Here is a 17,275-nt window from a genome sequence, read left to right as displayed (position 1 = left end):
GCCTCCTAGACTGAACTATGTCCCCCAGCCTCCTAGACTGAACTATGACCCCCAGCCTCCTAGACTGAACTATGTCCCCCAACCTCCTAAACTGAACTATGACCCCCAGCCTCCTAGACTGAACTATGACCCCCAACCTCCTAGACTGAACTATGACCCCCAACCTCCTAGACTGAACTATGACCCCCAGCCTCCTAGACTGAACTATGTCCCCCATTCTCCTAGACTGAACTATGTCCCCCAGCCACCTAAACTGAACTATGACCCCCAGCCTCCTAAACTGAACTATGACCCCCAGCCTCCTAGACTGAACTATGTCCCCCAGCCTCCAAGTCTGAACTATGTCCCCCAGCCTCCTAGACTGAACTATGACCCCCAGCCTCCTAGACTGAACTATGTCCCCCAACCTCCTAGACTGAACTATGTCCACCAGCCTCCTAGACTGAACTATGTCCCCCAGCCTCCTAGACTGAACTATGACCCCCAGCCTCCTAGACTGAACTATGTCCCCTAACCTCCTAGACTGAACTATGTACACCAGCCTCCTAGACTGAACTATGTCCCCCAGCCTCCTAGACTGAACTATGTCCCCCAACCTCCTAGACTGAACTATGTCCCCCAGCCTCCTAGACTGAACTATGTCCCCCAGCCTCCAAGACTGAAATATGACCTCCAACCTCCTAAACACTAAACTATGTCCCCTAGCCTCCTAGACTGAACTATGTCCCCCAGCCTCCTAGACTGAACTATGACCCCCAGCCTCCTAGACTGAACTATGACCCCCAGCCTCCTAGACTGAACTATGTCCCCTAGCCTCCTAGACTGAACTATGTACACCAGCCTCCTAGACTGAACTATGTACACCAGCCTCCTAGACTGAAATATGTCCCCCATTCTCCTAGACTGAACTATGTCCCCCATTCTCCTAGACTGAACTATGTCCCCCAGCCTCCTAGACTGAACTATGTCCCCCAGCCTCCTAGACTGAACTATGTCCCCCAACCTCCTAAACACTGAACTATGACCCCCAACCTCCTAAACACTGAACTATGACCCCCAACCTCCTAAACACTGAACTATGTCCCCCAACCTCCTAGACTGAACTATGACCCCCAACCTCCTAAACACTGAACTATGTCCCCCAGCTTCCTAGACTGAACTATGACCCCCAACCTCCTAAACACTGAACTATGTCCCCCAGCCTCCTAGACTGAACTATGTCCCCCAGCCTCCTAGACTGAACTATGACCCCCAGCCTCCTAGACTGAACTATGTCCCCTAGCCTCCTAGACTGAACTATTACCCCCAGCCTCCTAGACTGAACTATGTCCCCCATTCTCCTAGACTGAACTATGTCCCCCAGCCTCCTAGACTGAACTATTTCCCCCAACCTCCTAGACTGAACTATGACCCCCAGCCTCCTAGACTGAACTATGCCCCCCATTCTCCTAGACTGAACTATGTCCCCCAGCCTCCTAGACTGAACTATGACCCCCAGCCTCCTAGACTGAACTATGTCCCCCATTCTCCTAGACTGAACTATGTCCCCCAGCCTCCTAGACTGAACTATGTCCCCCAGCCTCCTAGACTGAACTATGACCCCCAGCCTCCTAGACTGAACTATGTCCCCCAGCCTCCTAGACTGAACTATGTCCCCTAGCCTCCTAGACTGAACTATGTCCCCCAGCCTCCTAGACTGAACTATGACCCCCAGCCTCCTAGACTGAACTATGTCCCCCAACCTCCTAAACACTGAACTATGACCCCCAACCTCCTAAACACTGAACTATGACCCCCAACCTCCTAAACATTGAACTATGTCCCCCAACCTCCTAGACTGAACTATGACCCCCAACCTCCTAAACACTGAACTATGTCCCCCAGCCTCCTAGACTGAACTATGTCCCCCAACCTCCTAGACTGAACTATGACCCCCAACCTCCTAGACTGAACTATGACCCCCAACCTCCTAAACACTGAACTATGTCCCCCAGCCTCCTAGACTGAACTATGTCCCCCAACCTCCTAGACTGAACTATGACCCCCAGCCTCCTAGACTGAACTATGTCCCCCAACCTCCTAGACTGAACTATGACCCCCAACCTCCTAAACACTGAACTATGACCCCCAGCCTCCTAGACTGAACTATGTCCCCTAACCTCCTAGACTGAACTATGTCCACCAGCCTCCTAGACTGAACTATGTCCCCCAGCATCCTAGACTGAACATTGCCCCCAAACCTCCTAGACTGAACTATGTCCCCCAGCCTCCTAGACTGAACTATGTCCTCCAGCCTCCAAGACTAAACTATTGTTTCCAACCTCCTAAACACTGAACTATGTCCCCCAGCCTCCTAGACTGAACTATGACCCCCAGCCTCCTAGACTGAACTATGTCCCCCATTCTCCTAGACTGAACTATGTCCCCCAGCCTCCTAGACTGAACTATGTCCCCCAGCCTCCTAGACTGAACTATGTCCCCCAGCCTCCTAGACTGAACTATGAACCCCAGCCTCCTAGACTGAACTATGTCCCCCAGCCTCCTAGACTGAACTATGTCCCCCAGCCTCCTAGACTGAACTATGTCCCCCAGCCTCCAAGACTAAACTATTGTTTCCAACCTCCTAAACACTGAACTATGTCCCCCAGCCTCCTAGACTGAACTATGACCCCCAGCCTCCTAGACTGAACTATGTCCCCCATTCTCCTAGACTGAACTATGTCCCCCAGCCTCCTAGACTGAACTATGTCCCCCAGCCTCCTAGACTGAACTATGTACACCAGCCTCCTAGACTGAACTATGTACACCAGCCTCCTAGACTGAACTATGTCCCCCATTCTCCTAGACTGAACTATGTCCCCCATTCTCCTAGACTGAACTATGTCCCCCAGCCTCCTAGACTGAACTATGTCCCCCAGCCTCCTAGACTGAACTATGTCCCCCAACCTCCTAAACACTGAACTATGACCCCCAACCTCCTAAACACTGAACTATGTCCCCCAACCTCCTAGACTGAACTATGACCCCCAACCTCCTAAACACTGAACTATGTCCCCCAGCTTCCTAGACTGAACTATGACCCCCAACCTCCTAAACACTGAACTATGTCCCCCAGCCTCCTAGACTGAACTATGTCCCCCAGCCTCCTAGACTGAACTATGACCCCCAGCCTCCTAGACTGAACTATGTCCCCTAGCCTCCTAGACTGAACTATTACCCCCAGCCTCCTAGACTGAACTATGTCCCCCATTCTCCTAGACTGAACTATGTCCCCCAGCCTCCTAGACTGAACTATGTCCCCCAACCTCCTAGACTGAACTATGACCCCCAGCCTCCTAGACTGAACTATGCCCCCCATTCTCCTAGACTGAACTATGTCCCCCAGCCTCCTAGACTGAACTATGACCCCCAGCCTCCTAGACTGAACTATGTCCCCCATTCTCCTAGACTGAACTATGTCCCCCAGCCTCCTAGACTGAACTATGTCCCCCAGCCTCCTAGACTGAACTATGACCCCCAGCCTCCTAGACTGAACTATGTCCCCCAGCCTCCTAGACTGAACTATGTCCCCTAGCCTCCTAGACTGAACTATGTCCCCCAGCCTCCTAGACTGAACTATGACCCCCAGCCTCCTAGACTGAACTATGTCCCCCAACCTCCTAAACACTGAACTATGACCCCCAACCTCCTAAACACTGAACTATGACCCCCAACCTCCTAAACATTGAACTATGTCCCCCAACCTCCTAGACTGAACTATGACCCCCAACCTCCTAAACACTGAACTATGTCCCCCAGCCTCCTAGACTGAACTATGTCCCCCAACCTCCTAGACTGAACTATGACCCCCAACCTCCTAGACTGAACTATGACCCCCAACCTCCTAAACACTGAACTATGTCCCCCAGCCTCCTAGACTGAACTATGTCCCCCAACCTCCTAGACTGAACTATGACCCCCAGCCTCCTAGACTGAACTATGTCCCCCAACCTCCTAGACTGAACTATGACCCCCAACCTCCTAAACACTGAACTATGACCCCCAGCCTCCTAGACTGAACTATGTCCCCTAACCTCCTAGACTGAACTATGTCCACCAGCCTCCTAGACTGAACTATGTCCCCCCAGCATCCTAGACTGAACATTGCCCCCAAACCTCCTAGACTGAACTATGTCCCCCAGCCTCCTAGACTGAACTATGTCCCCCAGCCTCCAAGACTAAACTATTGTTTCCAACCTCCTAAACACTGAACTATGTCCCCCAGCCTCCTAGACTGAACTATGACCCCCAGCCTCCTAGACTGAACTATGTCCCCCATTCTCCTAGACTGAACTATGTCCCCCAGCCTCCTAGACTGAACTATGTCCCCCAGCCTCCTAGACTGAACTATGTCCCCCAGCCTCCTAGACTGAACTATGAACCCCAGCCTCCTAGACTGAACTATGTCCCCCAGCCTCCTAGACTGAACTATGTCCCCCAACCTCCTAAACACTGAACTATGACCCCCAACCTCCTAAACACTGAACTATGACCCCCAACCTCCTAAACACTGAACTATGACCCCCAACCTCCTAAACACTGAACTATGTCCCCCAACCTCCTAGACTGAACTATGACCCCCAACCTCCTAAACACTGAACTATGTCCCCCAACCTCCTAGACTGAACTATGACCCCCAGCCTCCTAGACTGAACTATGTCCCCCAACCTCCTAGACTCAACTATGACCCCCAACCTCCTAAACACTGAACTATGACCCCCAGCCTCCTAGACTGAACTATGTCCCCTAACCTCCTAGACTGAACTATTACCCCCAGCCTCCTAGACTGAACTATGACCCCCAGCCTCCTAGACTGAACTATGACCCTCAGCCTCCTAGACTGAACTACGTCCCCCAGCCTCCTAGACTGAACTATGTCCCCCAGCCTCCTAGACTGATGGTTGTGATTCAACTGAACAAAGACAGTAGGGTATTAATCAACACATTTAAACACAATGGTTGTGACTCAACTGAACAAGACAGTAGGGTATTAATCAACACATTTAAACACAATGGTTGTGATTCAACTGAACAAAGACAGTAGGGTATTAATCAACACATTTAATCACACAATGGTTGTTATTACGATTCCTGAGCCTGGGTTCCAGTCTTTTTTCTCCTCTTTTGCCAAGTTTCCAACTCCTTATCACACATTGTTACGCCAGTCTTGATAATGAGGGATAAGCTGTTGAAATGATAGTTCAAGCTGATCTGGGCCCGTCTGCAACGTTTGTAGTGTAGTTGTGGTTGTGACTGTAGTCCAACGTTAACTCTGTAACCTCTAACCCCTGATCTCTAACCCCTGATCTCTAACCCCTGATCTCTAACTCCTGACCTCTAACTCCTGACCTCTCCCAGCGCTGCACGATGGTGACAAGGAGGATGACTATGCTGACATCCTGATCTATGTGACGGGCTGCGTGCTGTTCATCCTGGCCGTCGTCATCATCATCCTCTGTCGTATGAGGATGTCTACCCAGAAGACCCTGCCCTCCCCGCCTATCCAGAAACTCTCCAAGTTCCCCTTAAAGAGACAGGTAACAGAAAGTAGATACAAGATTTCCAACAAACCTGTAAACTGGCCTTTTATAAATTAAATTTGCTCACCGCCTGGTTCCTCTCTCCTCTGTCCTCGCTCTCCTCCTTTTGAAAAAGGTCAAAGTTCATCCAGGAGAGCCGGTGAGCAGATTGAACGTGGAAGGAAATGCTCTTGCTTGAAATGAGACGGTCCTTCTCTGCTCATGAAATGAGACGGTCCTTCTCCACTCATGAAATGAGACGGTCCTTCTCTACTCATGAAATGAGACGGTCCTTCTCTACTCATGAAATGAGACGGTCCTTCTTCATTCATGAAATGAGACAGTCCTTCTCCACTCATGAAATTAGATGGTCCTTCTCTGCTCATAAAATAAGATAGTCCTTCTCTGCTCATGAAATGAGACGGTCCTTCTCCACTCATGAAATGAGACAGTCCTTCTCCACTCATGAAATGAGATGGTCCTTCTCTGCTCATAAAATGAGATGGTCCTTCCCTGCTCATGAAATGAGACGGTCCTTCTCTGCTCATGAAATGAGATGGTTCTTCTCTGCTCATGAAATGAGATGGTCCTTTTCTACTCATGAAATGAGATGGTCCTTCTCTACTCATGAAATGAGATGGTCCTTCTCTGCTCATGAAATGAGATGGTCCTTCTCTGCTCATGAAATGAGATGGTCCTTTTCTACTCATGAAATGAGATGGTCCTTCTCTGCTCATGAAATGAGACGGTCCTTCTCCACTCATGTGCCATTTACGGGAGAGGTTCCCAAAATAAATGTGTAAAGTGATCAAACCAATTAAGTTGGATGTGCCAGACATTTACAGATCAAGGCACTTCAACGCAGTGTCGCGGCGTCACTAAAGCCTGGGGTTTGATCCCCGGCTGTGTCACAATCGGCCAGGACCAGGAGTCCTATAGGGCGTCGCACAATTGGCCCAGCATCGTCCGGGTTAGGGGAAGGTTTGGCCGGTTTAAATGTGGGAATGTTTTTCTCCTCTGACAAAACAAAGCTGATTCAAAAGGTGGTGTGGCAGATTTCACATGAGTATCCTCCATCCTCCTCCTGCCTGGGCGGCAGGTAGCCTAGTGTTTAGAGTGTTGGACTTTTAACTGAAAGGTTGCAAGATCGAATCCCCAAGCTGACAAGGTAAAAACAAGGCAGGTAACCCACTGTTCCTAGGCTGTCATTGTAAATAAGCATTTGTTCTTAACTGACTTGCCTATTCAAATAAAGGTTCAATAAAAATGAAAATGAATAAATAAACATCTCCTGTCTCTCGTCATGAGCCGTTCGGCCGTTATCGAGAACCACATACCGGATATTTTAACAGTGTCATTAGCAATTGATTTTTACGAGAATTTCTAGGTCAAATTCTAAACATCGGATTAAAACGAGACTACAGCATCCATAAAGTGACCCTTGGATAAAAAAAATGCCAGATTTACTACATTTCAAGGTGCAACAGTTTTTATCAAATGTATAAATTATCGCTCTCACATGCTAATTTCTGTCCGTTAAGAACCAACGATGTCCTACCTTTTTGTAGCATTTCTGACAATGCTAACATATTTTTTGCCGAGTTCTAACCGCGGGTCGGTTGCTTGGCAACAGCACAGCTGCCTGCACCATGCTGCCAGTTAGAAGAAGTGTAAACAAACCTAGGCTACTGTAGATAGCTGGCTACATGGTGGTATTCAAGCTGAGGTTAATCTATAAATGTAAACAAACCCAGGCTACTGTAGATAGCTGGCTATATGGTGGTATTCAAGCTGAGGTTAATCTATAAATGTAAACAAACCCAGGCTACTGTAGATAGCTGGCTACATGGTGGTATTCAAGCTGAGGTTAATCTATAAATGTAAACAAACCCAGGCTACTGTAGATAGCTGGCTACATCTTGGTATTCAAGCTGAGGTTCATCTATAAATGCAAACAGATACTTTAATTAGCCAGGTAGCGAGCTAAATAATGTTAACAAATTAATGTTAGCTTGATTGTACTAAGTCCAGCAGCTAGCCTCTATAGCTAGCTAGCTGAAAGCTACTGTAACTAGCTACCTAATTAACAAATCAAATGTTCAAATTTATTTATATAGCCCTTCGTACATCAGCTGATATCTCAAAGTGCTGTACAGAAACCCAGCCTAAAACCCCAAACAGCAAGCAATGCAGGTGTAGAAGCACGGTGGCTAGGAAAAACTCCCTAGAAAGGCCAAAACCTAGGAAGAAACCTAGAGAGGAACCAGGCTATGTGGGGTGGCCAGTCCTCTTCTGGCTGTGCCGGGTGGAGATTATAACAGAACATGGCCAAGATGTTCAAATGTTCATAAATGACCAGCATGTTCGAATAATAAGAAGGCAGAACAGTTGAAACTGGAGCAGCAGCACGGCCAGGTGGACTGGGGACAGCAAGGAGTCATCATGTCAGGTAATCCTGGGGCATGGTCCTAGGGCTCAGGTCCTCCGAGAGAGAGAAAGAAAGAAAGAGAGAAGGAGAGAATTAGAGAACGCACACTTAGATTCACACAGGACACCGAATAGGACAGGAGAAGTACTCCAGACATAACAAACTGACCCTAGCCCCCCGACACATAAACTACTGCAGCATAAATACTGGAGGCTGAGACAGGAGGGGTCAGGAGACACTGTGGACCCATCCGAGGACACCCCCGGACAGGGCCAAACAGGAAGGATATAAGGATGTAGTAAAAGGTAGATAGCTATATTTATTTCACTGTTTACAGGACACAGCTCAAACTGCTGAGGAAATGTTATGCTAGCTAACTCAAACAGTGCCTCTGTCTCTGTTGGGCACTGACTGCAGTGTGCAAAAGTATCAGATAAACTCAACAGTGGAACCTTTACAATACACTCCAGTAAACCCCTTCTCCTGCCTTCTTGACATTGTAATCCAACTGTGTGCTGATCAACATTGCCAAACTAACAACTAAGCCACGTGTTGGATATTTATCGACACCATGAACACCTGTGTGAAGCTAGCCAAATAAAGGATTAGCCACAATAGTGGAATTTGAAGTTTGCCTTCAAAATAAACTTCCCCCATAAACGGTGATTTTGAAGGCAAATTTGAAGTTTGCCTTCAAAATAAACTTCCCCCATAAACGGTGATTCAAACTGATACAAATAGTGGAATCATGTTATATTTGGACTACATAATGCTAAAAAGGGATGTTGAACACCCTTAGTACACTACTGTCTCTATACCACTACCAGACCACTACTGTATCTATACCACTACCACTACCAGACCACTACTGTCTCTATACCACTACCATACCACTACTGTATCTATACCACTACCACTACCAGACCACTACTGTCTCTATACCACTACCAGACCACTACTGTATCTATACCACTACCGCTACCAGACCACTACTGTCTCTATATCACTACCAGACCACTACTGTCTCTATACCACTACCAGACCACTACTGTCTCTATACCACTACCACTACCAGACCACTACTGTCTCTATACCACTACCAGACCACTACTGTCTCTATATCAATACCAGACCACTACTGTCTCTATATCACTACCAGACCACTACTGTCTCTATACCACTACCAGACCACTACTGTATCTATACCACTACCAGACCACTACTGTATCTATACCACTACCAGACCACTACTGTCTCTATATCACTACCAGACCACTACTGTATCTATACCACTACCAGACCACTACTGTCTCTATATCACTACCAGACCACTACTGTATCTATACCACTACCAGACCACTACTGTATCTATACCACTACCAGACAACTACTGTCTCTATATCACTACCAGACCACTACTGTATCTATACCACTACCAGACCACTACTGTATCTATATCACTACCAGACCACTACTGTATCTATACCACTACCAGACCACTACTGTATCTATACCATTACCAGACCACTACTGTCTCTATATCACTACCAGACCACTACTGTGGTCTGAAAGTGCTGCAAAACCTGGACCCGTACAAATCAGCTGGGCTTGACAATCTGGACCCTCTATTTCTGAAACTATCTGCCACCATTGTCGCAACCCCTATTACCAGCCTGTTCAACCTCTCTTTCATATTGTCTGAGATCCCCAAGGATTGGAAAGCTGCCGCAGTCATCCCCCTCTTCAAAGGGGGAGACACCCTGGACCCAAACTGTTACAGACCTATATCCATCCTGCCCTGCCTATCTAAGGTCTTCGAAAGCCAAGTCAACAAACAGGTCACTGACCATCTCGAATCCCACCGCACCTTCTCCGCTGTGTAATCTGGTTTCCGAGCCGGTCATGGGTGCACCTCAGCCACACTCAAGGTACTCAACGATATCATAACCGCCATCGATAAAAGACAGTACTGTGCAGCCGTCTTCATCGACCTTGCCAAGGCTTTCGACTCTGTCAATCACCATATTCTTATCGGCAGACTCAGGAGCCTCGGTTTTTCGGATGACTGCCTTGCCTGGTTCACCAATTACTTTGCAGACAGAGTTCAGTGCGTCAAATCGGAGGGCATGCTGTCTGGTCCTCTGGCAGTCTCTATGGGGGTGCCACAGGGTTCAATTCTCGGGCCGACTCTTTTCTCTGTGTATATCAATGATGTTGCACTTGCTGCGGGCAATTCCCTGATCCACCTCTACGCAGACGACACCATTCTATATACTTTCGGCCCGTCTTTGGACACTGTGCTATCTAACCTCCAAACAAGCTTCAATGCCATACAACACTCCTTCCGTGGCCTCCAACTGCTCTTAAACGCTAGTAAAACTAAATGCATGCTTTTCAACCGGTCGCTGACTGCACCCGCATGCCCGATTAGCATCACCACCCTGGATGGTTCCGACCTAGAATATGTGGACGTCTATGCCATACAACACTATACCACTGTATCTATACCACTACCAGACCACTACTGTATCTATACCACTACCAGACCACTACTGTATCTATACCACTACCACTACCAGACCACTACTGTCTCTATACCACTACCAGACCACTACTGTATCTATACCACTACCAGACCACTACTGTATCTATACCACTACCAGACCACTACTGTATCTATACCACTACCACTACCAGACCACTACTGTCTCTATACCACTACCACTACCAGACCACTACTGTCTCTATACCACTACCACTACCAGACCACTACTGTATCTATACCACTACCAGACCACTACTGTATCTATACCACTACCAGACCACTACTGTATCTATACCACTACCAGACCACTACTGTCTCTATATCACTACCAGACCACTACTGTATCTATGCCACTACCAGACCACTACTGTATCTATACCACTACCACTACCAGACCACTACTGTATCTATACCACTACCAGACCACTACTGTCTCTATATCACTACCAGACCACTACTGTCTCTATATCACTACCAGACCACTACTGTCTCTATACCACTACCAGACCACTACTGTCTCTATACCACTACCATTACCAGACCACTACTGTATCTATACCACTACCAGACCACTACTGTCTCTATATCACTACCAGACCACTACTGTCTCTATACCACTACCAGACCACTACTGTCTCTATACCACTACCAGACCACTACTGTCTCTATACCACTACCAGACCACTACTGTCTCTATATCACTACCAGACCCCTACTGTCTCTATACCACTACCAGACCACTACTGTATCTATACCACTACCAGACCACTACTGTCTCTATACCACTACCACTACCAGACCACTACTGTCTCTATACCACTACCAGACCACTACTGTCTCTATACCACTACCAGACCACTACTGTCTCTATACCACTACCAGACCACTACTGTCTCTATACCACTACCAGACCACTACTGTCTCTATACCACTACCAGACCACTACTGTCTCTATATCACTACCAGACCACTACTGTCTCTATACCACTACCAGACCACTACTGTCTCTATACCACTACCAGACCACTACTGTCTCTATACCACTACCAGACCACTACTGTCTCTATACCACTACCAGACCACTACTGTCTCTATACCACTACCAGACCACTACTGTCTCTATACCACTACCAGACCACTACTGTCTCTATATCACTACCAGACCACTACTGTCTCTATACCACTACCACTACCAGACCACTACTGTCTCTATATCACTACCACTACCAGACCACTACTGTATCTATAACACTACCAGACCACTACTGTTTCTATATTACTTCCAGACCACTACTGTCTCTATACCACTACCAGACCACTACTGTCTCTATACCACTACCAGACCACTACTGTCTCTATACAACTACCAGACCACTACTGTCTCTATACCACTACCAGACCACTACTGTCTCTATACCACTACCACTACCAGACCACTACTGTCTCTATACCACTACCAGACCACTACTGTCTCTATACCACTACCACTACCAGACCACTACTGTATCTATACCACTACCAGACCACTACTGTATCTATACCACTACCAGACCACTACTGTCTCTATATCACTACCAGACCACTACTGTATCTATGCCACTACCAGACCACTACTGTATCTATACCACTACCACTACCAGACCACTACTGTATCTATACCACTACCAGACCACTACTGTCTCTATATCACTACCAGACCACTACTGTCTCTATATCACTACCAGACCACTACTGTCTCTATACCACTACCAGACCACTACTGTCTCTATACCACTACCATTACCAGACCACTACTGTATCTATACCACTACCAGACCACTACTGTCTCTATATCACTACCAGACCACTACTGTCTCTATACCACTACCAGACCACTACTGTCTCTATACCACTACCAGACCACTACTGTCTCTATACCACTACCAGACCACTACTGTCTCTATATCACTACCAGACCCCTACTGTCTCTATACCACTACCAGACCACTACTGTATCTATACCACTACCAGACCACTACTGTCTCTATACCACTACCACTACCAGACCACTACTGTCTCTATACCACTACCAGACCACTACTGTCTCTATACCACTACCAGACCACTACTGTCTCTATACCACTACCAGACCACTACTGTCTCTATACCACTACCAGACCACTACTGTCTCTATACCACTACCAGACCACTACTGTCTCTATATCACTACCAGACCACTACTGTCTCTATACCACTACCAGACCACTACTGTCTCTATACCACTACCAGACCACTACTGTCTCTATACCACTACCAGACCACTACTGTCTCTATACCACTACCAGACCACTACTGTCTCTATACCACTACCAGACCACTACTGTCTCTATACCACTACCAGACCACTACTGTCTCTATATCACTACCAGACCACTACTGTCTCTATACCACTACCACTACCAGACCACTACTGTCTCTATATCACTACCACTACCAGACCACTACTGTATCTATAACACTACCAGACCACTACTGTTTCTATATTACTTCCAGACCACTACTGTCTCTATACCACTACCAGACCACTACTGTCTCTATACCACTACCAGACCACTACTGTCTCTATACAACTACCAGACCACTACTGTCTCTATACCACTACCAGACCACTACTGTCTCTATACCACTACCACTACCAGACCACTACTGTCTCTATACCACTACCAGACCACTACTGTCTCTATACCACTACCACTACCAGACCACTACTGTCTCTATACCACTACCAGACCACTACTGTCTCTATACCACTACCATTACCAGACCACTACTGTATCTATACCACTACCACTACCAGACCACTACTGTCTCTATACCACTACCAGACCACTACTGTCTCTATACCACTACCAAACCACTACTGTCTCTATACCACTACCAGACCACTACTGTCTCTATACCACTACCACTACCAGACCACTACTGTCTCTATACCACTACCAGACCACTAGTGTCTCTATACCACTACCAGACCACTACTGTCTCCTCTTCAAAGACTGTAACCTCACTCCTCTTCAGAGACGATAACCTCTCTCCTCTTCAGAGACTGTAATCTCACTCTTCAGAGACTATAACAGTCTGTCTTTTTCACCCAGAGGAGTGAACCATCCAGTTTCACCCTCCCTATTGTAACAGCTCATATCCAGTCCACTCCCTCTCCTCTCCCATCCCTCTCTCCTCTTCAGAGACTATAACAGTCTGTCTTTATCACCCAGCAGGTTTCCTTGGAGTCTAACTCCTCCATGAACTCCAACACACCATTGGTCAGGATTGCACGTCTGTCATCCAGCGATGGACCAATGCTGTCCAACGTCTTGGAGCTGGAGCTTCCGTCAGACCCCAAATGGGAGTTCTCTAGGACCAGGTGAGACAAAGGGGCGATATCTAGGAGAAACACCTTATTTTAGAGATACCCTTTACCTTAGGCCAGGTGAGACAGAGAGATACCCTTTGCCTTAGGCCAGGTCGGACAGAGAGATACCCTTTACTTTAGGCCAGGTGAGACAGAGAGATACCCTTTACCTTAGGCCAGGTGAGACAGAGAGATACCCTTTACCTTAGGCCAGGTGAGACGGAGAGATACCCTTTACCTTAGGCCAGGTGAGACAGAGAGATACCCTTTACCTTAGGCCAGTTGAGACAGAGATACCCTTTACCTTAGGCCAGGTGAGACAGAGAGATACCTTTTACCTTAGGCCAGGTGAGACAGAGAGATACCCTTTACCTTAGGCCAGGTGAGACAGAGATATACACTTTACCTTAGGCCAGGTGAGACAGAGAGATACCCATTACCTTAAGCCAAGGAAAAATGTTCTCAAGTATTCAGACAAAAAAAGGTGATTGTCTCTCAATGTAATCAAGGTGTAAAATTATCATGTTATTTTCAAATACAATCTATTTTCGGGCTTACTTGTGGCCATTTTGCAGTGTACAAATTTTTACAATTATGTTCTGGCCCCCTGACCATCCGTTCAGACAAAAATCGTCCCGCAGAGAAATCTAGTTGCCTACCCCTGAGTTAACTTGTTTGTCATTGTCATTGTTTCCTTCTATCTGGTTGTGGTTGTGTTTCAGGCTAACTAGTTGTGATTGTGTTGTGGTTGTGGTTCAGGCTAACTAGTTGTGGTTGTGTTTCAGGCCAACTAGTTGTGGTTGTGTTTCAGACAAACTAGTTGTGGTTGTGTTTCAGACTAACTAGTTGCGGTTGTGTTTCAGACTAACTAGTTGTGGTTGTGTTGTGGTTGTGTTTCAGGCTAATGTTGTGGTTGTGTTTCAGGCCAATGTTGTGGTTGTGTTTCAGGCTAATGTTGTGGTTGTGTTTCAGGCTAATGTTGTGGTTGTGTTTCAGGCAAATGTTGTGGTTGTGTTTCAGGCCAATGTTGTGGTTGTGTTTCAAGCAAACTAGTTGTGGTTGTGTTTCAGGCTAACGTTGTGGTTGTGTTTCAGGCTAACGTTGTGGTTGTGTTTCAGGCTAATGTTGTGGTTGTGTTTCAGGCTAACGTTGTGGTTGTGTTTCAGGCTAATGTTGTGGTTGTGTTTCAGGATAATGCTGTGGTTGTGTTTCAGGCTAACTTTGTGGTTGTGTTTCAGGCTAACGTTGTGGTTGTGTTTCAGACTAACTAGTTGTGGTTGTGTTTCAGGCTAACGTTGTGGTTGTGTTTCAGACTAACTAGTTGTGGTTGTGTTTCAGGCTAACGTTGTGGTTGTGTTTCAGGCTAACGTTGTGGTTGTGTTTCAGGCTAACGTTGTGGTTGTGTTTCAGGCTAAAGTTGTGGTTGTGTTTCAGGCTAACGTTGTGGTTGTGTTTCAGGCTAACGTTGGGTAAACCTCTGGGAGAAGGCTGCTTCGGTCAGGTGGTAATGGCGGAGGCCATCGGGATCGACAAGGAGAAACCCAACAAGCCCCTCGACGTCGCTGTGAAGATGCTCAAAGGTTGTTGTTTCAGTTTCAAGTTTTAATGTCATGTGAACAAGTACAGTGAAATGTCTTACTAGCTCTAACCCCAACAAGGCAGTCGTCAATATCAATGGATTACTAAAAATAACACTGTTCAAATCAAATGTATTTATATAGCCCTTCGTACATCAGCTGATATCTCAAAGTGCTGTATAGAAATCCAGCCTAAAACCCCAAACAGCAAGCAATGCAGGTGTAGAAGCACGGTGGCTAGGAAAAACTCCCTAGAAAGGCCAAAACCTAGGAAGAAACCTAGAGAGGAACCAGGCTATGTGGGGTGGCCAGTCCTCTTCTGGCTGTGCCGGGTGGAGATTATAACAGAACATGGCCAAGATGTTCAAATGTTCATAAATGACCAGCATGGTCGTATAATAATAAGGCAGAACAGTTGAAACTGGAGCAGCAGCACGGTCAGATGGATTGGGGACAGCAAGGAGTCATCATGTCAGGTAGTCCTGGGGCATGGTCCTAGGGCTCAGGTCCTCCGAGAGAGAGAAAGAAAGAGAGAATTAGAGAGAGCATATGTGGGGTGGCCAGTCCTCTTCTGGCTGTGCCGGGTGGAGATTATAACAGAACATGGCCAAAATGTTTAAATGTTCATAAATGACCAGCATGTTCGAATAATAATAAGGCAGAACAGTTGAAGCTGGAGCAGCAGCACGGCCAGGTGGACTGGGGACAGCAAGGAGTCATCATGTCAGGTAGTCCTGGGGCATGGTCCTAGGGCTCAGGTCCTCCGAGAGAGAGAAAGAAAGAGAGAAGGAGAGAATTAGAGAACGCACACTTAGATTCACACAGGACACCGAATAGGACAGGAGAAGTACTCCAGATATAACAAACTGACCCTAGCCCCCCGACACATAAACTACTGCAGCATAAATACTGGAGGCTGAGACAGGAGGGGTCAGGAGACACTGTGGCCCCATCCGAGGACACCCCCGGACAGGGCCAAACAGGAAGGATATAACCCTAAAAAAAAGTTAACACACAATAAATAAAAATCAGAACACGATCAAGTGATCAGACTATATACAGGGTCAGTACCATATTAACAATGTACAGGGATACTGGAGTGATGGAGGTAGATATGTATAGGGCAAGGTGACTATATACAGGGTCAGTACCATATTAACAATGTACAGGGATACTAAGTCTTGTAATAAATCATGTGGAAATTGAGCAAGTTGAGGTGATTAAACTGCTTGGAGTTACCCTGGATTGTAAAACTGTCATTGTCAAAACATATTGATACAACAGTACTTGAGATGGGGAGAAGTCTGTCCATAATAAAGCGCTGCTCTGCCTTCTTAACAGCACTATAAACAAGGCAGGTCTTACAGGCCCTAGTTTTGTCACACCTGCACAACTGTTCAGTCGTGTGGTCAGGTGCCACAAAAAGGTGCCACTGATTGTCTCTGACTGTCTGTCTCCTCATAAAGAGGCTAATTATCTCTGACTGTCTGTCTCCTCATAGAGAGGCTTAATATCTCTGTCTGTCTCCTCATAGAGAGGCGTATTATCTCTGTCTGGCTCCTCATGGAGAGGCTTATTATCTCTGACTGTCTGTCTCCTCAAAGAGAGGCTTATTATCTCTGACTGTCTCCTCATAGAGAGGCTTATTATCTCTGACTGTCTCCTCATAGAGAGGCTAATTGTCTATGAGGAGGCTAATTGTCTCTGACTGTCTCCCCACAGAGAGGCTTATTATCTCTGTCTGGCTCCTCATAGAGAGGCTTATTATCTCTGACT

At 46.9% G+C, this 17,275-nt stretch overlaps 1 protein-coding gene across 1 annotated transcript in view; it reads left to right on the top strand.

The window, feature by feature from the left end:
* fgfr3 (fibroblast growth factor receptor 3) overlaps nucleotides 1-17,275 on the top strand; it is a 229,702-nt gene that overhangs the window by 190,248 nt on the left and 22,179 nt on the right. The window contains 3 exon segments of the mRNA XM_031787620.1: nucleotides 5,398-5,576; nucleotides 13,789-13,934; nucleotides 15,381-15,502. Coding sequence (XP_031643480.1) covers nucleotides 5,398-5,576; nucleotides 13,789-13,934; nucleotides 15,381-15,502 — 447 coding nt within the window.

The sequence above is a fragment of the Oncorhynchus kisutch genome, linkage group LG14 (assembly GCF_002021735.2).
Source record: "Oncorhynchus kisutch isolate 150728-3 linkage group LG14, Okis_V2, whole genome shotgun sequence".
NCBI lineage: Eukaryota > Metazoa > Chordata > Actinopteri > Salmoniformes > Salmonidae > Oncorhynchus > Oncorhynchus kisutch.
The sequence above is the reverse complement of the archived record's forward strand: the minus strand, read 5'-3'. Positions and strand labels throughout refer to the sequence as shown.